We start from the raw sequence: 25,012 nt of genomic DNA, 5'->3' as shown, positions 1-25,012 counted from the left end.
CTCTTCTTCCTTTTCTACTTCATCCTCTTCCTCCTCCTTTTCTTCTTTCTCTTCCACCTTTTCCTCTTCCCTTGTCTTTTCTTCCTCTTCTTCCTTTTCTTCATCTTCTTCTTCCTCCCCTTTCTCTTCCACTTTTTCCTCTTCTTTTTCATCCTTCTCTTCTCCATCCTCTTCCTTTTCATCTCCTTTCTCATCTTTCCCCATCCTCTTCCTCCCCTTCTCTTCCTCCTTTTCCTCTTTCTTCCTCTTCTTCCTCCTTTTCTTCATCCTGTTTTTCATCTTTCTCCTTTTCCTCTGTTCTTCTCTTTTTCCTCCTCTTTCTCTTCTTCCCCCTTCTCTGCTTGCCTATCATGTAGTGCTAACATTTTTCTCAGTATGACTGAGAAGGAACTTTGGGCACAGTCCTAGACATGCACTGTGGGGACCAGGAAGCCCACTAAAACTCCTGTCTACAGCATTCAGCTCCAAAAGCTTTAGGGTCTACAGTATGCTTTTTCTGACTATAGCCTGATAGTGGAGCGAAGGAAGCATCCCTACCCCCATTTCCCAGATGTGGGAACTGAGGCTCAGAGGAGACCAGATCTTTGGCTGGAAGTCAGGAGGTGAGCCCAAGTCAGTGACTCTTTGCACTCATCAGTGTCTGCTCTGCTTCGATAAAATAAGACCTTTCCTATCGACCTTGAGGATGGGTACCTTATCCAGACGTCTGCTGCTTCCTAAGATCGTAGATGTAAAGCCCAAAGGGCCAAGCCCAGCCCCCTCATTTCACAGATGAGAAAGCTTAGACCTTTGAAGGTTGATGGTCTGGCTGAGGTCACACACACAGATAACCAGGGTCTTGGGTGGGATCAGAACCCAGATCTTTTAAGTTGAGAGGAAGACTTTGTCCTACTGTGAAAATTATTTCTTCTGCATGGGAAATATTTTTGACCCCGGGCTGCTGGACATCTGCCTCTTAGGCACTACAAGGTGCCAGTAGTTATACTGACTGGGTATCTGCTCCCCAGGAAAACCTCCTAGGCAGAGATTTTTGGCGGTTCTTACCTGGTACCCCTCCTCAGCTCAATTCATTTTAAATGCACATGTGTATTCCAGAGAGATGACTAGGCTGCCTGGCCATTGCCCAGGGGATTGAGGCCTAGAGCTGGGTTGGGCTGTAGGTGCCCACTGAGCCTGCCTGCCTCTCAGCGCATCATAGTCATACAGACCTGGGCCAGGCCCAGGGTGACTGTTCACAGGCCAGGAAGATGAGTCGGCCTGACTCTGTGGGCCGTTCTCCCTGTGGTTCATTAGTTGTGCTTCATCACAGCTAGGGATCTGAATATTTACCCCTGTAAGGCCCTAGCCTGGATGTAGTTTCAACTCAATAGCTTTTTGCAGCAAGCACGTGGTATTTCAAGGTTTTGGCCCCCATTATTCCTAGAGGCAATGTTGTTTGCCGAGTACTAGGAAATATTTACATGAAAATAGACCCTAAACCAAATAGTGGGTTTCCTTTTGCAGGATTACAACATTTAGGGCTGGTTAGGGCCTTGGAGATCAGCTCCTGAGACCATCACAGGGGAGAAATAAAAGCTTTGTCCAGAAGCCAAATTGGTCATATGGTCATTGTATCAGAAGGGGCCTTAGAGGGCAGAGATCCCAGCCCCTCTCTGAACCTCTGTCTTCTCTGTAAAACAAGGGTAGACTCAGTGACCTTCAGTGTTCCTTGGCCTTGGATTCCATAGACTGACACTCTCACATCATCTTGATTCGCTCTCTCTCTCTCTTTCTCTCCCTCCTCTCTCTCTCTCTCTCTCTCTCTCTCTCTCTCTCTCTCTCTCTGTCTCTCTCTCTCTGTCTCTCTCTCCCTACCTCCCTCTCTCTCCTTAAACTGAGCTCTGAAGAAAGTGAAGTGATTTGGTCAAGGTCACACAGGTCATTTATAGTGGAGAAGAGATTTGAATTCAGGTCCTCTGATTACAGATTCTTTTGGCTTCTCACTGTACCAGGGGGACCCTGTCACCCCAGGGAACCAGAGAAGAGGCTCCTTTGTTCTCAGCCTGAGCTTTCAACCCCAATTCCAAGCACTTCACCTGTAATAGGGATTCTAGGAAAACGCTGTGTCTCTGAAGAAGCCCTCTGAGATGTGCAGACGGCCAGATGTTACCGGCAGGGGTGGAAACGCGAGTCTGCGAGGCGAGCAAGAGCGGAGGAGGACAATGCACTTGCATTTCTGTGAAGTCTAGGATAATTGCTAAGTGAAATTAATTTTTGATTATGCTTTTAATATCCATCTTGGTTCCAGCGTTTAAATTATTCATGCTTCTCGCTCAGCCCAGTGGCCGGCGACTTTTTAAGGCCTGCACCCTCCTGCCGAGCTGTGCTTTCCACCCTCTGTGAGGATGTGTTTCCAAAGGGTGAGTTCTACAGCATGCCTCCCCATCGCAATTAGCAGCCCTGAAACCTGAAGCCAGCCACTGCAGCTGCAGAATGTTAGCCTTAGAACAGAACTCGGTTTGCAGGCAAATGGGGAGCTTGGGAGAGTTGGGGGGTGAGGGGAAGGAGGAACCATCTCTGGGAAATGGTAGGTCTGTTGAAAGAAAGGAAATGATTTGGTCATTCAGGGTTTTAAAGCGGATGTCGCCTACCAGTTTGGACCGGACACCTGCTTCTAGCATATTGCAAGCAATCTTCCCCAGTCTCTGAACACCAGAGCATTGGAATTGGCTGTTTAGAAAGGGCCCCCAGAACACATGGAGGCCAGTGCAGACCTGATCCTTTGTCCAACACCCAACCAGGCCTCCTCCTGGTTCTGCTAGATCTTTCCTGACTCCCAAGGCGGTCAGGATGATTTTTAAGGGCTTCATAAACTGTAAAGTTACTCTCGTGAAGAGCAGGGTGAATGCTTCCCCTCCTCCGTGTCCTGGACCCTTTAGGCAGTCAGGCAGGCTGTCTCAGGATCCTGTTTTTAAATGCACAAAAATGTACAAAGTGTACAAAAATGAAATACATAGAATCATGAAAACATAGGAATAGTTATCAAGATATTAAAAAAAAAGTTCAAAGACCCTAGACTTAAAAACCCCTGGTGTAGGCGGTTAGTAACACCACCTGTGATTGAGGGTCTACACCAGAGAAGGCAGAGCCTTCTTTTTTTGGTGTTGTTCAGTTGTTCCAGTCATGTCTTACTCTTTGGGGTTTTCTTGGCAGAGATACTAGAGTGGTTTCCCATTTCCTTCTCCACCTCATTGTACAGATGGGGAAACTGAGGCACACAGGGTTAAGTGATTTGCCCGGGGTCACACAGCTTGTACGTGAACTCAGGAAGATGAGTCTTCTGTCTTTTTAAATCTGTGTAACTGACACCGCCCACATACTAATGCTTATGTTCGCAGTGCTGCTTAGCACCCATCAGGTAGTTCTTGGTCCAGGGACAGAGGGATGGGTTCAGGTCACCAGGTTTAAAACTGTAAGGGACCGGAGATGTAGGCACTGTTTCGAACCAGAGAACAATTGTGGTCTGTTGTCCCAAACCCAAGTGAATAATTGTTGATTGATTGATGGAGGCTGCTGGTGCCCAGCTGATACAAAATCATTTCTCGAATCACCATAAGACACAGTCAGTTTGTATTGTTGCCCATATTGGAGAGGGAGCCAGCTGAGGACAATCTGGACCCAGGACGGGAGATGGAGAGGTTTGGGGGTGCCTCCCCCCATGTCCTTGGGATTTCTACTTTGCTTCACTCTTCTGGTCTCCTGACTACTGGATGTTCAGAGAGATCTCGTCCATCCTTTCCGTCCCTGGGGTGCACATAAAGGACTTCTGTCTCTTGGGTTGGTAGCCGCCTTGGCCAGAGAGAAGCATTCGTGACTCCTGTAACTTGGGGCTGGCCTAGAGGGGAAGGGGTGTCAGTTGGTGGGGGTCTGAGGCTTTCTGGGGGGAAGGAGGGTTAAGTGGGAAATCACTCTAAAGGGGAATTAGGACTTTCATTCTTGTTCTCATGAATAATTTAAGTCTGTTTTGTAATGGTTTGATTTAGTGCCTCTGCCCTCAGTAAACATTATTCCTTCATGCTGTTAACAGTTTGGGAATGTTGTTTTTTTTTCCCTCTGTACCCAAGGGTTAGCATTTATATACAGAGCTTCAGAAACCCGCTGGCGCGGGAAAAGAAAATGCCTTTAAATAAATAGTATTGTATTGAAATAAATGAACTCAGGTGCCCTTTGGTCCAGACGCCGAGCTTCTCTCTCACAGTCTTTGTCATTGGCCGGCCTTTTCTCATGAAAGTCGCAGCTCACCAGGAGAGTTAGAGATTTGTATCAGAAGGCCGGGGTTCGAAACTAAATTATGTTTCTCCCTGACTGTGGGATGCTGGGGCAAGGTTGTTCCCCCATTGTCTGTGTTCTTGGGTTGTAATGCAAGCAGATTGACCAAGGTGACGTTGAAGGGCCCTGCTAGGTTTAAATCTACAACCACGTGTTTCTTGCCTTTTCTCCAGACCAAGATTGGGGCTAGGGCAGTAGAGAACTACATCTCAGTTCACCTAGTCACCCATTCAGGGAGTGTTAAGCCCTTCCTGTGGGCCAGGCATCATGCTAGGCTCTGGGGTTGCACATATTGGCACTGGCTAGTTGCCTTGGTTCAGTTCTTTCCTTCTCCTTGTGATGGTCAGACAGAGAGAGAGATGGTTGGGGTAGCCCCCGAATGACTGACAGTCTTCTGAGAGAGGGCCTGACAGCCTAGCCGTGAAGGGCATCCTCTCTCAGCTCCACTCAGGCAGGTGAGTGTGCGGGGGCCTGAATCTCTGCTCTTGGTTAATAAAACGCTGGCCATGTGTCACTCGGATTCCATATAAGCAGGGTCTTGTTAAAAAGGTGGCCATCAATTTTTATTCCCCTTATGGAATACAGGCCATAAATCTAAGTTATGTTTGGATAAATAGAGACTCTCACAAAGTTTACTGTAAGACTTCCATTTATGGGCAGTATCAGAGCTCAGGGCATGGCAGACATTTGAGGATCTGCTCCAAGGATTACTCTCTGGACACAGGTCTGGTTTAGGAGCTAGTGGGGACAAGCCAGAGGCTGAAGCCCTCCCCCTTCCCACTTACAGACAGCTGTGTCTCACCTGCCAAGGACCACACCTCCAAGAAGGGATGAGAGATAACTGCCTCTGTGACTCTTCCCCTCTCTTTCCCCTACTCCTCCCAACTGTTAAAAAAAATCTCCAAGTTACATTTTCCAGCTTTATATCTGAGGGTCCATTAAGGAATCCATTGTAAGTAATGTATTTCTCAGGAATTCTTCTAGCATTGGGGAACTTAGGGATGTTAGTAAAGTCAGAGTCTCTGTCCTCCAGGACCTTGCAGGCTTCTGGAATCAGAGAATTGGAAGGGACTTTGGGCATCTCATCCAGCCTGTAACAGATCCCTCCATCATCCATCCTCAGCTTCTATTTGTCGACTCTCAAGGGCTGTTAACTGCCCCTCCAAAGGGATCCTGTTCCCATTGTGGGACAGCCCTTTTGTTAGGAGCTTCAGTTGGCCTTTTTATATATTCTGCACTTTTCTCCTAGTTCTCTTCTCCGGGGCCGGCAGAACGAGGCGGATCCATCCCTCTCCAGCTCCTTGGAAGGCCTCTGTCCTGTCGCTAGCCCCCTCCTCCTCAGTGTTCTGTTCTCTGGCTCTTGGATTTGTCCTGGGCTCCAGAACCCTCCCCATCTAGTGTCTTCTCTCCATCAGCCTAGAGCAGAGCAGAGCACAGCACTCTAAAGTAGGCAGAAAGCACAGTACTGTGGGCTGGTTGGTGGTTATCCTTAGTTCTCAGAGAGGACCAAATTGGCATCATTATGTTGGGGTCAAGGCACAATGCATCTAACTATGGGTAATCAGACCAGTCCGAGCTTGGGAAGCTTGACCACCTCTGGACAGAAAAGAGTACTTTAGAGGTATTCTGAGCAATACAGAGCATAGTTAGACTTACCTCTCTTATACTAGGCCCCTGTGTTCCTCCTGGTAGCCTAACCGATAACCTCACCAGGTAGCCTAACCAATCAATCCATCTACCCACTGATAGGCAATTATTATGCACCTACTGTGTTCAGACACTGGGATATAGTGAACCCCAGGACAATGAATAAAACAATCCCTTCTTGCAAGAAGCTCACATTCCAGTGGGGAATTGCATTGTTTTGGCCTCTCTTTGGCTGCCACATCCTACTGTTGACTCATCAAGCTTGGTATCCACTAAGACCCTCAGAACTTTTTTCCAGACAAGCTACATTTCACCCATCTTAGGACTGGTGGAGTTGGTTTTCAAGATGATTGGTCCAGATGGTCCCTAAGGGTCTCTTCTACGTCCAACATTCTCTGACTCTACGTATTTAGTCTTGCCTTGAATGCAGAAACATATGTGTCAATAGCTCAGACACTGACCTTTTCAAGTAAAAAGAAGCTCTGAGTTTTAACATTTTTCTTTTTATTTTAGATGTGAGAAGTGAATTCAGCTTAATTCAGTAACCCTTTTGTTATTATCATTTTCTCTGCTGGGAACAACACATACAGGTACATTTCTAGGTATGACTATCCATAGATCATAGATACAGAGATAGAAATCAGGGGAAATTGCAGAGAATGTGTCCCAGTGCCCTTGGAGTTCATGGGGAGACAAGAAATACACACACAAAGTGTTCATTTGACAAATGCTTATTAAACTCCTAGACTCTCGAGAAAGGACTGGGGGTTGGGAGTCAGAAGACCTGAGTTTGAATCTCACCTTCCTGAATGAATAATACACAGCATCTCTGGCTTTTGGAAGAGCCCTTTGTGAATCATCTTATGCAGCCCTGATACTTTACAGGGAGGAAACTGAGGCCCAGGCAGCTGGAATGGCTTGACTGAAGTCACACCATCAGTATCAGTGGTAGAGTTCAAATCTACATTCTCTGGCTCCAAAGTCATCGTTCTTTCTACCCCATCCTCTTGAGGATGGTCTAGTTTAACCTGTCATTTAACAGAAGGGGGGAAAAGATTTTGAAACATGCTCATGGCTATATGGTGAATTAGTGTCAAGGTTGGAAATGGAAGCTGGACCTTCTGACTTTGAGAAGAGGGCTCAAGCAGAGAGAGAGAGAGAGAGAGAGAGAGAGAGGGACTGTGTGTGTGACAGAGAGAGAGAGAGTATGTGTGTGTGAATGAGAAAGGGAGAGACTGTGTGTGTGTGTGTGTGTGTGTGTGAGAGAGAGAGAGAGAGAGAGAGAGAGAGAGAGTGTGTTTTTAAATAAGAAGGAAGAGGGGGTGAAGTTAATGTGTTGAATATAAGTAATTAGCCATTCCCATCATTGACATCCCCAGTGACAGTATTGGAGTACCTTCATCCTTATGCATAGCACTCCCAGCCTATCCCTTAAATTTCCTTCTCTGTTTCTTAAAATACATGGAGTGTGGGGGCGGCTAGGTGCCACAGTGAATAGAGAACAGGCCCTGGAGTCAGGAGGACCTGAGTTCAAATTTGACCTCAGACACTTGACACAATTACTAGCCATGTGACTTTGGGCAAGTCACAACCCCAATTGCCCTCCAAAAAAAAGCAAAAAAAAATAATAAAAAGAAATACACAAAGGAACAGTCGGGCAGCCAGGTGGCTCAGCAAGTAAGAGCACCGGCTCCAGTGTCGGGATGACTGGATCAAATCCGGGCTCAGATACTCAGCACCACACCCAGAAATAACTGGCCGTGTAACCTTGAGCAAGTTACTTAACCCCAATTGCTTAAAAAAAAAAAATAAATGGAATGAATTGAAAAGGCTTAAAGTTAGGCTTGTCACCAGCCTCCCCTGCTCAGGACTGTCTTCCCTCAGACCTTCCCATTATGAGCTGCCCTCTTGATGGACTCTGGGAGGACAAGGGAAAGTGGAGGGGGATTTTAAAATGCATTCAACGGTGAAATTGACTGTGAGAGTTTCAGTAAAATGTCCCCATGCTTTGGAAGCCCATGTATTTATTTAAAATGAGAGTTTTAGTGTCTATGGCATGCCTCACCAGTATGGAGTACTTTGGAGACTAGAAATAAAATGAAGCTCCTGGCCTCGAGAAGTTTGCCATCCAGACTGATTTCAGATAGGTATAGCGTGTGAGGCAGCCCTGGTGCCTCGCCCTGGGCTTTGCCTTTAGGGAACATTTCATGAATGCTTGTTGAGTTTCTGCTAAAGTGGGTACAGTCATTAGAGAGGTGGGTGCTATTATCCCCATTTTGTGATTGAGGAAACTGAGGCAAACAGGTACAGTGACTTGTTCAGGGTCACACAGCTAATAAGTATCTGAGGCTGGATTTGAACTTAGGTCTTACTGACCCCAGGCCTAGGGCTCTGTCTACTGTGTTGCCTCTGAGGTGCTGTTTTTATCCCCATATTGCAGATGAGAAAATGAAGGCCCAGAAAGGTTAAGTGGTAAGCTCAGGATCACACAAGCATAACGTGTCTCAGATGCAGGACTCCAACCGAGGGCTTCCCCATTTCACTTCTCTGTCCTTTAGGTCTGGCTTCCTCACAGAGTACCTACTACCTTTCAACTCTTCGCTCTCTGAAAGGAATGCAGAGATGAAAAGCAGCATTGTCCCTGCCCACTATGAACTCCTTGGGCAGACTGGTGAAGCCCATGGCCCCTTTCTTAGAATCACGTGTTTGAATATTTGAAGGAAATGCTAAATTTCAGTTAGAGACTAGTAACAATAAAGATGTAGTTGTTTTTCCATCCAAGGTCCCCTGAAACCTGTCGTTGGGCCCCTTGGGGGGGGGGGGGTTTTCCATGGACCCAGGTTAAAATTCCTGTTATCTTTCTACACCCCCCCACTTGGAAGTAGATTGGATTCTAGAGAGTATATTGGACAGAGCCATGAATCTAAGAGTTGGGGTTCTGGGTTTGAGTCTCAGAAGGGCTGGGAGGGACCTCTGAGTTTTCCTAGTGTAGCTCCCTCTTTGTACAGATGAGGGAACTGAGGCCAGCAGATGGAGTGACTTGACCAGGATCACACAGCTGCTTAGTGTTGGAGGTGAGATGCAAATCTGGATCTTCCTGGCTCATGGATACTATGCCACACCCAGCCTTAGTGGGATGCCTTGGACGTCTGTGATTTCTTTCCATTGTCTCAGTATATTTTTACCATCAAATGCCCCTGAATGAGTTCCTCATTTCCTTAAATGTCATGGTGGGGGGTAAATTATGGATTCCTCGGTTGCTCGTTGGACCACCTCTTCCAAATGAATCATCTTAGAAATCCTGTCCTCCTGTCATCTGAGATAATGAAACCGAATGCTGTACTCAGATTTTTGGCAGATGGCTTAAAAAGGGACCTCTCTATACCTCAGTGATCTCTAGGATGGGATTTCATAGGACCTTTCCCCAAGCACTTGGTAAATTAAATCAGGAAGCTTTTAGTAGATGTTTGGGGGATACAGAAGAAAGGAGGCAAGGTCAGAGGGGATGCCCAGGACCACCCGTGCTGGGCCCTGGAGGTGGCGAAAGAGGAACTTGAAGGGGATTGTGTTTGATAGGACTTAATGGCTTGGTCAGTCCTGTCATAATGAATTTGGATTCATTCTGTTCTGACTTTATTAAAAAACAATAAGGGTTTGTGTGTATTATGTGCATCTGTATGCGTGCGAGCATGCACTCACATGAGTGTGGTGTTGGGCGTTGCTGGATACCAGCAGCAAATGAAAGATCATAGCAGAAAGCTGGAGACAGAAGAGCAAAAGCCTCCTTTCATCACCTTAATGGGTTTTTAAATTTTCTGTGGTCATGCCTATGTTCCATGTGTGTGCTCTGAAGTCCAGGAGGCTCCTTCCACCCGGCTTCAGGCTCAAAAACCCTTCCTTCCCTCCTCTTCCCCAATGACCTTGTCTCAAGGGCAGACCAGCAGACAGGAACTGAAAACCAGCCTTGGCTTTCCCGCAACGCTGGGGAGAGAGAGGGAGCTGAAGGCAGGGGGAGGAGGCTCGGCTAGCGGCTCTTCTCGATGCCTATGCCTGTCTTTTGCCCCTTGGTCTGGAGCTGCTCCTGGGGGACCACAGGGGCCATTGACTCCACAGAGAAGAAGCAAGCGATGGAGGCAGCTGAGCCCTCAGCTCCTTGCAGGCTCAAGCAGATCCAGATGCTGCCCTGTCTCTCTTCTCCCCACCCTCACTTTCCACTTCTCTTCCTCCTTCGAGAGACTTTCCTTCTTCACTCTTTGTAAGATTGGAAAGAAAAGTTGAGTTAGGTGAGATACATGTGTAACATGCTTTACAGACCTTAAAGCACAATAGAAACGCGAGCTGTTATTAAAAGGAGGTGCTGGGTGGGGTGAGAGAAGTCACTCAGTCAGCAAGCATTCATTCAGTGCTTCTCTGGGCCAGCCATTGTCCCGGCATTGGGGTCCTTGCTCTCAGAGAGCTTCTATTCTCAATTTGGGGAGAGGTGGAGGGACTCCATTTAGAGGGAGGCCAAGGCAGCCTCTGGTGTCCCTCTTAGTCCTGAGATGGCAGGATACCACGGAAAGCTGGGGTAGTGACTCCATGTTTAGGATTCGATATCTAGCAAGTCAGTCTAGTTAGAACAGAGTGCCAGCAAGAAAGCAACAGCGGCCTCTGGTTACCTGGCATCCAGCAAGGCTGGTAGTAGTTATGACTGGCACTTTAAAAAAAAATGTGTGTCTGTGAGAGAGGGAGAGAGAGAACGTGTGTGTTTGTGTGTGTGTGACAGAGAGAGAAGAGAGAGAGACAGAGAGAGGAGGGAGGGAGACAGAGAAAGAAGAGGGAGAGAGAGAGAGAGAGAGAGAGAGAGAGAGAGAGAGAGAGAGAGAGGAGGGAGAGAAAGAGCCAGAGAGAGAGAAAGAATATATCAATCAGAATAATAGTCAAGCAAGTATTTCTTAAGTGTCTACCGTGGTGTAGCAAGCACGGTGATCCTAGGACTTAGCACAAGGGAAGCACCAATTTCTTAAAGAGACTGGAAGGGACAGGCCCTGAGATGAGAACTGAAAGGCCCAAGGTCATAGAGATAGGAAGTAGGTGTGAGCAACAAGCTCAGAAGAGTCTAAATCTGGGATGGCCCTGCGAGCTTCACTTGGCAGGTCCTGAATGTAATTCTCCAGACATGACTCTGTGACTTCACTCTGCCGTATTCCTCATGTATGAAATGTGGAGTTTCTCAGGCTCTTAGGTCTGGAGCTGTAAGACCATCTCATCCTAACCCTTTATTTTATCAAGGGGGAACCTGGGGCCCAGTGAAGGGAAATGGCCTGCCCAAAGTCACACATTCAGGAGTCCTAGATAGCTGGGGATTTGCCCAGTGTGTATCTGTCTTGGTGTTCACTGTGTTATATTTCTTGAGAGAAGGGGATGTTATACTTTTAGGGTTTTCTTGAAATTTCCCTGCATTATAGAAAAAGGTACAGAAGGGACCTTTGGGAACCACATAGTCCAGCTCATTCATTTTATAGATGTGGAAACTCTTGAGGCCAGAGAAGTGGTGGGAAGCATCAGAGGTGACATTTGACTCTGGTCCTCTGACTCCCTGACCTGGGCTTCTTCCATTGCCCCTTCTCTGTTTTGTGGCCATGGCCTGGAGCCTCCAGCTCAGCCCTCTCTCCTCCAGCCTTCGGCCGTAGGTCCCCAGGTGTGGGCTCTCAGATGGAGTGGAGACTGAAGGTGACTCTCCAGGTGTGCCATGGACAGGCCGGGCATATGGTCCGTGTTGTTTTCCCTGTGTCAGAGGAGGATTTTCACTGCTCAGCCAGCCGCCCCTCGTGACCAGCAGCATGTTTGCCAAGACTGCCGACATCAGGGAAGCTAGCTGTCTGTGACCACAGAGGAGAGGTAACTAACTGGCTTGTGACCACCACCCGGGCTCTGTATGGTAAATGGATTGCCCAGGCTGCTGCAAGGACACTTCAAAGCACGTCTCCTCCCCAAGGTCAGATGCACCTTCATCTCACGTCCGGAGGAGGCACCAGGTCCCCATCAGTTTAGGTGTGTGTTGGCCTGGGTGGCCCCTGCGGTCCCTTCTAGAGGGAGCATCCAGGATCCTGAGAAGCTCCGAGGAGCTGTTTTCAGGAAGCAGGAGCTTTGGTTCCCTGACAGACGTTCTGGTTTACAAAAAGGGGGTGTCCCTGGCGAGTGCAGTGAGCAGATGGAGCCAGGGTAGGCCCCCTCATCCCTCGGTAACTACAGAAGAGTCTTTTCAAATGAAACCCAAGGAAACTGAGACCCGGCCCCCTCCCCTTACATCTGAGAACCTAGTTTTCCCCCTTTCTTTGTACCTTTTTCTTAGTACATCCCAGTGGAGGTGGAAGGAGGCTACTTTCTTTGTTTGATGCTATCACCCTGAGTTAATTACATCTTCATCCTTACACATCTCACATCTGGAGGACCAGCCTCTGGCTTGGATGTGCCATCCTTTCATCACTGGGGTGTCTGCTCTCTGGGCCTCTGGAGAGAAAACTGTTTTAATGTAAAAAATGGTAGGGAAGAAGACGTACATCTGATTGCGGTTTTTACAAGTGCATTTTAACTGGAAATAGAGGAAACTGGGGTGTTTACCCTTCCCTTTCACAAAACCACAACAATAGCAACAAAGCACCACGTTTGACAGACCCTCTAGTTGTCCAAAAGTGCTTGGGAAGTGTTGGACCACGTGGGGTCCATATTTAGAGGAATGGTGGAGATTTGATGTTTATATTATTTTATTTTAAATGGATATTTTTTTGCAAATGCTTGTTGGCTTTGAATTCAGTGGAGTAGAATGGAGAGAACTAAGAGCCGGTGTATCACCCTGGCTTTGTGGTAGCTAGCTGTGTCACCTGGGGAAAGTGACCTGCCTCCTCTGGATGCCTGTTTCCTCCCCCATAAGGCTCCCCCATATAATTTGGGACCCCTTTGCATTGCCTGCCTCCCAGGGCGCTTTGTCAACCCTGCACTGCTGCATCAGGGTGAGTTATTGTTATTATCTCATGCTTCTCACATCATTACTATCATCACCACCATTATTAATATTACCAGGAGGAAGGGGGAGTCAGATGGGACGTCTCGGAGGTTTCTGCTGGTTCTCTCCTTGCTGTGATCTCCATCCACAGTTATTACAAGCCCCTTCTATTACAACCCCATCTAAGTCCTTTTTTAGGGTGAGGACTGACCTGTACCCAGAATGAGACCAGGAGAGAATTTTTATCTTTTGTGCTGGTGTAGTCTTCTGGCCTTGGGAGTGCTTTCTGAAGCTCAGTTTCCTCATCTGTAAAACACACCTGAGGATCCCTGCTCTCTTGATCTCACCGGGTAATGGCAAGCAAAGAGACTTTTCCATTTGCAGGGCTCTTGTATTAAGGAAATGTTAATGATGATAACCGTCATTATCCCAGTGGTAGCAGATACGATTTCATCGCACTGACTTTAAGAGAAGGCATGACTGACTTGCTTGGCCACAGCACCCTAAGGACCAGCTGCATAGCCTTGTCTCCAGGGGATGGTTGGACTTTTCTCTTTGGATGCTTAGTGCTTAGCACAGGGCTTTGTTTGTATATAGTAAGTGCCTAATAGGTGCTTTTTCATTCATTCACAGTGACATAGTCCAGAGATAACTAAATAAAAAAGAATAATAGGAAAGCTACTTGCCCCAGCACTGTTTCCATTAGAAACCACACTGAGACCAGGAAAGAGGGCGATGATAACATTGACCATGCCATTATTTCATATGCTCATAATCTCATTGTCGCTGTGGGCACAGAAATGCCAGGAAGACAATGGCTGGAGAATTGTGTGCTTGGATCATCCCTCCTGCCATGATTTTGGGAGGGGGCTTCTGAGCCGGGCTTGGATTCTCGGAAGTCCCCATTCATAATTGTGTCTGTTGGCTTCCTGGCTTCTTTCTATATGAAACATCTAATGAACAGTTACCAAGTCCACTTTGGTTGGCATAAGTGTGAGAGTGTGTGTGTGGGGGGGGGGGGAACTATCATTTTAATCATGATTATTACTCTGTGTTTTAATTATAATTTGGTGTGGCTTAAATGTACATTTCTGCAAGTGATTGTGTAATGAAAACAGGAATTAGCTCTTCATTAAAAAACTAACAAGAGATCTTCCCCCTGCATTTCTATCCCTGTTCTCTGTTCTGAGTCTCCAAACAGGTCTAAAAAGAACACATGGAAATAAATAATATGGTTAAAAAAAAAAGCTCCTGAATTGTTGTTTTGTGTGTGTATATGTATGTGTGTGTACATGTGCATGTGTGCCCACCCGTGTGCGTGGCTACGAGCCTACCAGGGACGTGATAGGTGCTTAACAAATGGATTGATTTGGGTTTGAATGCTTTCTCTTTAAAAAAAACAACCCCCGCCCCAGAAGAGCGGTTTGATGATGCCTTTGAAAGGCCACAAACTTATTTTTTCATCTTTAATTTCTTATTTAGATAATTAGCACCATGGAGCCTCAGGTATCAAATGGCCCTACATCCAACACGACCAATGGCCCATCCAGCAATAGTCGAAACTGCCCTTCGCCCATGCAGACCGGGGCCACCACCGACGACAGCAAGACCAACCTCATCGTCAACTACTTGCCTCAGAACATGACCCAGGAGGAGTTCCGGAGCCTCTTTGGCAGCATCGGGGAGATCGAGTCCTGCAAGCTCGTGCGCGACAAGATCACAGGTATGGGGGCTGAGCCATCTCCAGCCGGGCCTCAGAAGCTCCTCTCACACAGACCGCTCACTGTGTGTCCCTCAGGCCGCACGGCAGTGCTCTGGGCTGGAATGGTCTGCCTGCCTGAGCCTGGGCCTGGGCCTGGGCCAGCGCCACAGGGGGCTGTTGGAAGTCTCTCCAGCCTGAGCTGGCTCAGGCTTCCGACCAAGCACATTGGAGTTGTCGTCTTTGCTCCCAGACTTCTCTTGCCTCCATCATTCCCTAGACACTGGTGTGGGGAACTGGATGGTGGTTACTCAGCTTCCCTCTGCTCCCTATGGGAAGGGCCTCCTCCCCCCTTATATCTGTATTGTGCCATACCTTGGGTGACCCTGCTCCGATAGGGGCACTGGGGGCTAGTATAATTATTACTAATTTTAATTAATTATATGCTAATAATAATTTATTATCATAGAGTGCTTTGACATTTACAGAGTTCCTCACAAGGGCCCTGGAAGGTAGGAAATTATTTTATCCCCATTTTATAGATGAGGAAACCGACACTCAGAAAGCTTAATTAGCTGGCCTTCAAACAGCTGGTCTTGTCCCCTGCATGCGACACCTCTGCCCTGGCACGTTGTCCTGCATGTCTGGAAAGGGCTCCTGCCTCCTCGTAGAGCACCCAGCTGCCTACCAGATCCCTGTCAGTGACCACTTCCTTTGAGGCTGCTTCTGTTCCCCCTGAGTGACCAGTGCTCCCCAGCCCTTAGGAATGACCTTGTGTTTATCTTGTGTAATTTGTGTGGTAGTTAGAGAGAGGGCCTGGGTGTATCTGTGACCAACAAATGCTGGTGTTGTCACTCTGGGCAAGTTACAGAGACACAGACACACACCTTCCTTTCTCCTTCCTTCCTGATCCTTCCTGTCCTTTCTTTTCCTTTTCCTCCTTCCCTTCCCCCCTCCCTTTCTCTGGCTCTCTCTCTCCCTCCCCCCCCCCCTCCCTTTCTCCTTCCTTCCCTCTCTCTGCATATATATGTGTGTGTATATAATATATACATACATACATATGTGTGTATATATACACACATATATAACTACATATCCTAAAAAGAGATGTTTCCTATGTCTCCATGTATATTTGTGTGCATATATATAAATACATATATATATATATATATATAGCTTTCCTTTTAGCATTATAGGCAGCTAAGACAGAACACAGATTACAGCCCACAGCCAAATCCCATTGTCTAGAAGTGATCACTGGAGGGGAATCTTGAGAAAGCTGGGTATCCTGTGAGGTGGGGGAGAGGGGGAGGCAGGAGCACTTTCCAGATATGGGGGACAGTCTGTGCAAGGGCAGAAGTGTCACATGTAGGGGACAAGACCCATCTCTTGATAGCAAGTTAGTGAAGCACTCTGAGTGTTAGTATTTGTATATCCTGAGCTAAGAACAGCCTTTATATTTTCAAATAACATTTGATTGTTTTTTAAAGCATGAAAACCATTCTCAGCTCACAGGCTGTACAGTGTCCAAGCCTGCTGGATTTGGCCCTTGGGCCATAGCTTAGTGACCCGTGTTCTCAGATAATAAGTCCCAGATAACGTGATTGTCTTCAGTGGTAGAAAAAATGCCTTTATCTGGGAGTTCCCCATATTGATGAAATCACAGGCTCAGCCCCAATCCCTGTATTTTGTACATATTTAGGCATGTACATAGTGTTTCCTTTGATAAAATGTAAGTTCTTTGAGGGCAGGGATGATTTTCTTTTTATTTTGTTTATTTTGCCTCTATCTCCTGTAAGTGCTTAGTAAATAAATGCTTGTTGATTGGTTGATTTAGTTGAGAGGGGTCACACATGGAGTAACTGGCAAAGGTGGGGTTTGAACAAGATCTTCCTCCAAAATCTGGTGCTCAAGTTTACTCCCTCATGAGTGGTCCTGAGGTAGCCCAGATGCTTGGCCACATTACTCACCGTCACCAGCTGCCTCTTGGAGAACTCCAGCGGATGCCCCGTAGGCATCTCAGAACAGAACTCAGCCTTCCTCACCGCCATGTTTCCTGCTATTGTCAAGGACACCAGCATCCTCTTTATCACTCAGGTTCATCATTCTGGGCTCATCTCATTCAAGTCAGCCAATCAGTTGCCCAATCTTGTCATTTCTATCTAATATCTCTTGGATATATATACATATATATGATATATATGTATGTATATAAAATTTATGCATATATATATATATATATTTCCCTATCTTCTCTCACTCAACCACCGCCCAGAGTCAGTGTTCCTAGGCCTTCATCACCTCTCACACGGACCATGGTGATAGCCCTCTGACTGGTCTTCCTGCGTCCACTGCCAAAGTGATTTTCCTTAAGCCCAGGCCTGACTAGGTTATCACTGACTCGGTGTCCTTTCCCTGTGACCTCTAGGATCAAATCAAAACATTCTCTTTAGCTGCTCACAGTCTGCTCCCTTGCTATTTTCTGTCGTCTTCTCTCCTTACTCACTCTGTGGTCCAGCTAATAAGACAGGGAAGAGGCCGCCCTGTGGAAGGCTCAGGATGCTTTCATCTCCAGACCTCCCCAGGATGACAGGGCTCCCCATGGTCCCTGATTTTGCCACGGTGGGCATCCAGTGACCCAGATCACCTTCCCCTCCCCTCGTCTTGTCTCACTCATATGCTTGTGCTTCTTTTGTAAATATTACACTAACCCTCACATCATCCTGTCCCCTTCACTCATGTCAGCACAGTGGCACAGCTCAATTGGCTGTATTGTTGTCCCAGATAGGTCTGGCGGAGATTGACCAGTGTTGAGTCAAATCAGACTCATGGTAGGATTGTGGTCAGAATAGGGTCCAGGCCTGGTGCCCCTAACTCAAGCTCTTCCTAAACCATCTTGTTTAAAAAAAAGAGGAAGAGAGCTAGTTTTGGAAAACTTGAGTCCTCCTCACCTCCTCGCCTGGGATAATCTTATTTCCATCCTTGAGGCCTCTGTGGTCCATCAGATTGTGAGTGCCTTGGAGGTGACTTCATGTCTTACAGCTTTCTTTGTATTCCCAGAGCTTAGGGTGGTGCCTGGTACACAGTAGGTGCTTAATAAATGTTTACTGACCAGCTGGGATCCCATCAGGGCAGCTCCTGCTTCCATAAGCGTGCATCCCAGTTCCTCTGTGCTTTCAAAGATAGTTTCCCAAGTGTCTGCGACCGAACGATTTGCTCCACTCTAACTTGGGGATGAAACTGAACTAAATTGGGTCCTTCTTTCATTTCATAAGCATTTTTTCAGGCCATACTATCTGCCAAGCAATATGCTGAGCTCTGGGGTATAGAGAGGAACAAAGCCAGACAGATGTAGCCTGCCCTGCCCTCCGGAAGCTTGCAGTCTCCCACGTCTCACAGGCAATGCACAGTCAGTCTGCTACCAGGCTAGAGCTCCGGCTTTGTCGTCTTGGTGTGTGGCCTGCCAGGGCCTGAGAGCTCGGGGGCATCTCCTCAGAGTGGTCAGTGCTCAGGAGAGGACATAGCACTATTAATAATAAAATAATAATGCAATGTTGTCCATTTCTCTGGAACCTCGAGGCTGGATATAGCATGATCCTGAACAAATCCAAGTCAATGAATGTTGGATTCCTCTCTTGTTCTCCTCTAGAAAGTCATTCTTTAGGAAGGCTCCTTGTCTAACTCAGGCCCACCTGCACCCCCACCTGCTGCATTCTTGGTGAACATTAGGAATCACCTGTCCAGAGTTCCTTTAGGCCCTCTGTGGAACCAGACAGTTTTCACAAAATTCCTATTCATGATAGAATTCTTCTTTTCCAAAGACACATGTTGAAACAAGCAGACTCCTTGAGTGAGAACGTGCTGATTTGATGCTGCATTGTGGGGGGAGGTGGGGGGATCTGAATGGTAGTGACAGCTTCCAAGACAGCCTTTAATTTGGTATACAAAACCCAAATTGTCAACTTTGGTTCACTGAACTGTTTTCCCAGCACAAGCAGAGATATGCAGGAACATCTGAGCTTAAAGAGGAAGCTAACAGGTTGAAAGAGGAAATATAATTCAGGCATAAAGTTATAATTATGTGGGCTTTTTTTTTAACTTGGGGGGGATGGGGTGGGTGGAGAATTTTATTTGCTGAGAACTAGTGGAAACAAGACAGGGAAATATAGGGAGACCAGAGATGTTTGCCCTCATTTGGTTGCAATGTTTAATAAAAGCAGTTGTAAAGTGTGCTTATTAAATTCTTCATTTACACTACCTAATTAATTCTAGCATTTTAAATTAACGGTGAAACTGGTCCCTGCTGTACCATTCCATCGAAGCCAAAGCCGAGTGTTCCGTCCTCCCACCCTGTGGTTTGAGTTTAATTGGCTTCCCTCAAAAGTCAGGGAAGGAGGGTGAGAAAGGGCTGAGGGACGAGGCCAGGGAGGGCTGGAGTGGGTGAAAGGGAGGGAGATCATTCAGGGGGGAGGGAACCTTCGGGCTGAAAATTCTGCACTTGCCAGCAGGAGCCCAAGTCCCCTGTACTGAAGCTGGCATGGGCTGGGGCCAGGTGAGACGTCGCCGCAGACGGTTCAGAGTCAGGTTAGATGACATCACGTTTATCTTGGATCATCCTGTTCCCCGTCTTCCTTTAACATCTCCCCCGATTCTGTGAACCCCAACCTTGTGAGGCTCCAAGAGGGGAAGTTTTTTCCCCTAAAAGACATTGAATGAAAGTCTCTGCAGAGAGCTTGAGTCTTCCTATCACCTGCTGAATGTGGACCTTCTGATCCTCTTTGGGCCCCAGATGATCATTTCTTGAAAGCCTAAATGATGTGGAGGCAAGGTGGAAGACTTTGGAGTCACAGGACCTGAGTTTGAATCCTGACTCTGACCTTCCTAACTATGACCCTGAGCAAGGCACTCGGCTTCCTCCCCCGTGAAGTGACAAGGCTGGGCCAGATGGTCCCTTCCTGAAGTATGTAGGTCTGCCCTGGTTGGTTTCTTCGACCAGCAGAATTCTAACCATTGCTAAGCATTGCTATAGGTGGTGTTTTCAAGGAGCTGGGTGTAGAATTGGCCATCAGCTGACCCCCAGCACTGCCCACGCTTGGTCGTAATTGAAAGTTCCCTATGGGATATCACAAGGGTACATACTCTGAGGTTACAATTTGGAGGAGGCTCCCGAGGGTCTTAGAGCTTATGGGCGTGGGTGTCTCATGATGTGGATACCTATGCCTGCCTGTGTCCTATATGGGCCCTCCTTCTCTTGGCCTCTTCTTCTATATTACTCCCTTGCTCTGTGATATGTGATTTGACTCTCTGACCATCCACACCCCATTTTTGTCTAATGTCATTTCAATCTGGGCCATAGATAAGTTTGTATGAAGAGACTCAAAAATGACCATATTTATTCGGTGTCCCAGGTGCTCTGAGGCAGCATGGCAATTGTCCTGACCGTGGGGCAGGACCAGGATTCCTAGCCTGTCTCTGTCCCTTTTTTGTCACATGAATACGGGCAGCCCCTTTCCCCTCTCTGGGCCTTGGTTTGGGGGGGGAGGTGGGCAAGGGGATGTGTTGTGATCCTGTAGGATCTCAGAACATGGCTTCCTTCTTTCATCTTGGGGAGGGTGAGGCATCAAGTGAGCCTGGTGTCTTACCGCTGTGACCGCAGGTGTATTTTGTGGCTTCTCAGACCAGAGCATTTGGGGGAAGGGCACTCCTCACCAGAATCGAGGCAGTGGGAATGTCCAGCTGCTTGGAGAAGGTGCAGGCTCCGGGCCTTCAGCGGCCTGGGAGGGTGCGTCCTTTGCTTGCATCTGGCCTCCCTTGTCGGATGGGAAGAGGGGCAGCACCTTCCTCGCAGGTGAGAGGATGCGTGTGAGGAAAGCGCCTGGGACTTTTTAAAGCATTCTCTCAAGGCCATTTTTAATAATAGTAGGAAGAGAAAGACACTCTGTGCCTGCAAAGGAGAAAGTTCAGCATTTTTATAAATTTATGCCCTGGTGTCTTTTCTGTTTAAGAACAAGTTCCTGACAGTAATTTAGTCTGAATGTTTGTCTGCTGGAAGTACTGGGCCTGGAGTCGGGAAGATCTGGACTGGAATTCTTCCTTGAGTTGGTCAGCTAGCATCTTAATTTAAGTGGCTATCGTGGGCCAGGAGCCCCAGCCCTTGGTGAACCACTTAACCCTGGGGGGCACAGAACCCAGAGGCTTAGCTGTTCTCTGGCCTTGGCATTGGTACATTTGTTGGTTTGTTAGGTTTTTAGGGCCAGGCTCCAGTCAGAGAGCCCGTGGCTCTGTTTCTGCTACACTGTTACTGAGAATATTTTCATATGTTAAACTTCTGTTTCTGTCTCTGATTTCTCAGGCTCCTTCACTATTGAATCACTCAGATTGTTAGGAGTTAATTTGAGGTGAAATCTGCCTCCCAGTAATGTGCACCCCTTCTCCCCCAGTTACTCCTTCTGCCCTGGGGGCTAATCCTTCCCATGAAGCCTCCTTTGGGGAACATTGAGCCCCTGAATCTTCTCTTTCCTAGGCTGAATGTGCCCAATTCCTTCACCCAATCCCCCTAGGAAGTGGTTTTGAATACTTCATGGTCCAGTTCATCTCAACTTTCCCACTGTATTTTCTAAAAAACCCTGATAACACCCCCCCTTTTTTCTTCCTAAAGAAGGAAATCATAGTTTGTTCTAAAGCACTAGTTTATTTTTATTAAAATTTAATTTTAGTTTTTTCAGTAAACAAAAATCTATTTTCTCTCCCTCCCCCCATTTGAAAATAAAAGAAAGGAAAACTAAAATCTTGTAACAAATATGTATAGTTAAGCAAAGACAATTCCTCTCTTGACCATGTCTCACTCTACCCTTCTCTGGCAGGAAGTGGAAAGCAGGTTTCCTCACGGCTCCTCTGTTTTTATTCAGGTATAACAAGCATTGATTAAATTTCTTATGTGTGGTCTAGTGAGGATGGTGGACTCAGGGCCTGCTTTGGATAAAATCAGGAAGCTTCGAGGCAAAATAAAGAAGGGGCTGAATGGGGCCTCAGAGCACCTGGGTCCAAATCTCTCCTGCCCTGACGTGAAGGAAATGAGGGGGCTGAACAAATGTCTTTCCTGTGTTCTCCTCTCTCGAATCCTCTCCTCCTTTCAGAAGCCGCATGTAATTATAAAACTTCATTCCTAAGTGTTTGCACTCCTGAATGGAAGCTTTTTGAGGATAGAGGCTGTTTCATGGTTCGCTTGGTGTCCTCTGCCTCTGACACATAGTTACTTCATTAAAGTTAATTAAACAAATATTCAGGTGGACAGAGAGCTGTCTTCTACTTATCCCTAGATTTCCTTTCTTTCAATACATGTCTTTCCCTTAATTAACAATGGAAATAATTTTTTAGTTTTTTCAGTAAACAAAAATCTATTTTCTCTCCTTTCCCCCATTTGAAAAAAAAAAAAGGAAAAACTAGAATCTTATAACAGGTATGTATAGTTTAGAAAGACAAATTCTCCTCATTGCAGAGGAGATTGGAGTTAGTGTGAGTGAGATTCCACCATTGGATGTCATTGGAGATCATGGATTTAAGATGAACTCTTATCAGGTCATTTTGGGAGGGGTCTTCTGGTGCTGTGTTGGGGTGTGGGGCAGGGTCTGTTGTTGGTAGAATAAATCCTAGGGTCATAGACCATAGATTAGAGCAGGAAGAGACAGGGAGGATATTTAATCCAATCTCAGGTTCATAGAGGTACCGTTGCTCACTGGAAGTCACACAGGGAGATTTGAATCAGCTAATTATCATTGGGAATGCCATTCCAGTCAGGACTGTTGTAGCCAAAGGGCATGAAGGGGCGTTAGCCACCATATATATTCACTGAAGGCATACTCAGTGCAGGGCTTTTTGCTGGTGCCACTGAGGGATCTCAGGCACGGCTCCTGACCTCATGGAGCTTACAGTCGACTGTAAACATGATAACAGTTAACATTTATAGCACTTACAATTTAACTCATTTGAGAAAATCCCAGAGCCCAGTGGGACTTGATCAGTTGTTAGAGAGGTGGGAAATCTGTCAGGGCCAAGGGGGAGAAAGGACTTGTTTCTCTAGAGGAGGAGGGGGCGGGGAAATCAGAGATGGCTTCTGGGGGGAGGTGGCATGGTAGTTGACCCCCAAAGGTCAGCTGGAATTCAGCAGGCAAATGCAGGCTTCCATGATGATTCCTGTGCCCTGTTGGTTAGTCATCTTATAATTGATCTGTCCATTAAAAATGGGGAGTGGGCCCAGACCTACTGTGCTGAGACATGGAATGTGGGCCCCTACCCTTGGGAAGCTCACAGTCCACTATGGAGGATGGAGAGATAAGGCATTGAAACAAGCTGTTTATGATTTAAATGGGTGGTGTGGTAGAATCAGGAAGACCTGAGTTCACATCTAGCTTCAGACACATATTAGACCTTGGGAAGGTCACCTAACCACTGCCTGCCTCAGTTTCCTCATTTGTGAAATGAGGCCTGAGGGTTGTTGTGAGGATCAGACAAGTGTGAAGTGTGTAAAGCACTTCACGTAGTTGCTTACGTGCTCCCAGACAAATGCTGGCTGTATATAAATCCCACAGACATGCCCCAGCAGCTGTTTGTTCTCAGAGTCCCAGCCAGGCTCCAGGTGTAATGGAAGCTCCCCTGGGCAGGGGCTGTTGAGCTTTCACTTTACGCTTCCAGCACCCAGCCTAGTCTCTGACTCGCTATTGTTGAGCTGCTACAATCATGTGCAAGCCTCCATGACCCCATTTGGGGTTTTCTTGGCAAAGATACGGGGCTGGTTTCTAGCTTATTTTATGGATGAGGACACCAAGTCAAAGGGGGTTAAGTGACTTGCTCAGGGTCACCCAGCTGGCATCTGAGGCCAGATTTGAACCCAGGGAGATGAGTCTTCTTGATGCCAAGCCTGGTGCTCCGTGTACCATGGCACTCCATCACTGCTCCGACTCTCAGTAGACACTTACTGCAGGCTTGTTGATTAGCCGATTGACTTGCATAGAGGACAAGGTTGTCACTGGCCACCAGAAGTTCCTGTGCTCTGGTGAAAGGCACCCTGGACCAGGAGTCTGAAGAGCCTGCTTGAATTGATGTGCCAGATGCTGGACCTTTCTGGAGAGGAGTAAGAGGCTGCTCACAGACCAAGCCAAGGGGATGAGCTGAGGTGCCCAGGGAGAGCTGGAGCTGGAGCTGGGTCTCAGGGCCCTTGGGCACGTCCCGAGCCTCAGCCTGACCTCTGTGAAAGGAGAGCTTTGCACTGGATGATCCCTGAGCCTTGAAATCCTGCGAACGTTAGAAGGCTCTGAAGGCTTCTCAGGGTCCTCATCTTCTTACCTAAACCCTAAGTTTCTGCCCCAGCTCATCACGTTCAGGCTGCCTCCTCGGCACCCCCAGCAGGCCGAGTCAACACACAGTCGGGTTTCTTAGGGATCGATTATTTGTAGCATTTTTTAGCAAGCTAATGTCCCACTCAAGTGTAAGCTCCTTGAGGGCAGGGACTGTCCTTTGCCTTTTTTTTATCCCCAAATCTTAGCATAGTGTCTGAAATTAATAAATATTTATTGACTATTTTTTAATCCAAGATTTGACCTCTCCCATTTTGTGTGTGTGTGTGTACTTAAGGAGTGAAGGAAAATTTAACATTCCCCCCCCAACAGAAAATAGTTCTGATATTATTGATAAATGCATGCACCCCTACATATTAAAACCAAATCACAGAAGCATTTATCAAGCCCCTACTATGTGCCAGGCTGAGGGCTGGGGATTCAGACAAGGACTGTAGGTTTTGGGGACAGTGTTAGGGACTGCAGGGCCTAGGGAGACATGAGATAAGAGGGATCTGGGAGTTAACTAGGCCCTTCCCCCAGCCTAGGCAGTGGACAGAGGGCTGTTTGTTATTCTCCTCTGGCTGGGCATCTTTGAGCATCTTCCCAGAACCCCAGGATGTTGTCCTCAGAAGGTAATGATGCTGCCGACATTTGTATAACTCTCGGGTTTGGAAGAGACTTTGGTACATTATTTTATTTGATTCTTCTGCCAGGAAGTTGCTATTATTAATTCCATTTTAGAGAAGAGGAAACTTAAGGCCCAAGAATGTTAATTGACTTGCCCAGGGTCATAGTGTCAGAAGTAGAATTGGAACTCAGGTCTTGCCATACCCTGTTGCCTGGAAGAGACCGTCCAGTTTGACCTTTTCATTTTACAAATGAGGAAACTGAGGCCAAGCCAAGACAAGTCACCTGCCCATGGTAATGGCAGGACCTGGGCCAGAGCCCAGGTGTGTGTCTGCTAAGGTGCCTTGGGCCTTTTCCTGGTGACCTCACTTCATAGGGTGCTCCCTCAAAGCACAGAAGGCCCACCTCCAC

The 25,012-nt window shown here is 47.2% G+C and overlaps 1 protein-coding gene across 1 annotated transcript in view; it reads left to right on the top strand.

The window, feature by feature from the left end:
* The window catches only part of LOC138164997 (ELAV-like protein 4), a 113,348-nt gene that overhangs the window by 33,614 nt on the left and 54,722 nt on the right, over window positions 1-25,012 (top strand). The window contains exon 2 of the mRNA XM_069093036.1: window positions 14,423-14,663. Within this exon, the coding sequence (XP_068949137.1) occupies window positions 14,423-14,663 (241 nt within the window). The remainder of the gene's footprint in view (window positions 1-14,422; window positions 14,664-25,012) is intronic.

Source organism: Petaurus breviceps, unplaced genomic scaffold, assembly GCF_028583685.1.
Source record: "Petaurus breviceps papuanus isolate PSGF00001 unplaced genomic scaffold, PetGlider_PUasm1.0 207, whole genome shotgun sequence".
In the NCBI taxonomy this organism is placed as follows: Eukaryota; Metazoa; Chordata; class Mammalia; order Diprotodontia; family Petauridae; genus Petaurus; species Petaurus breviceps.
The sequence above is the reverse complement of the archived record's forward strand: the minus strand, read 5'-3'. Positions and strand labels throughout refer to the sequence as shown.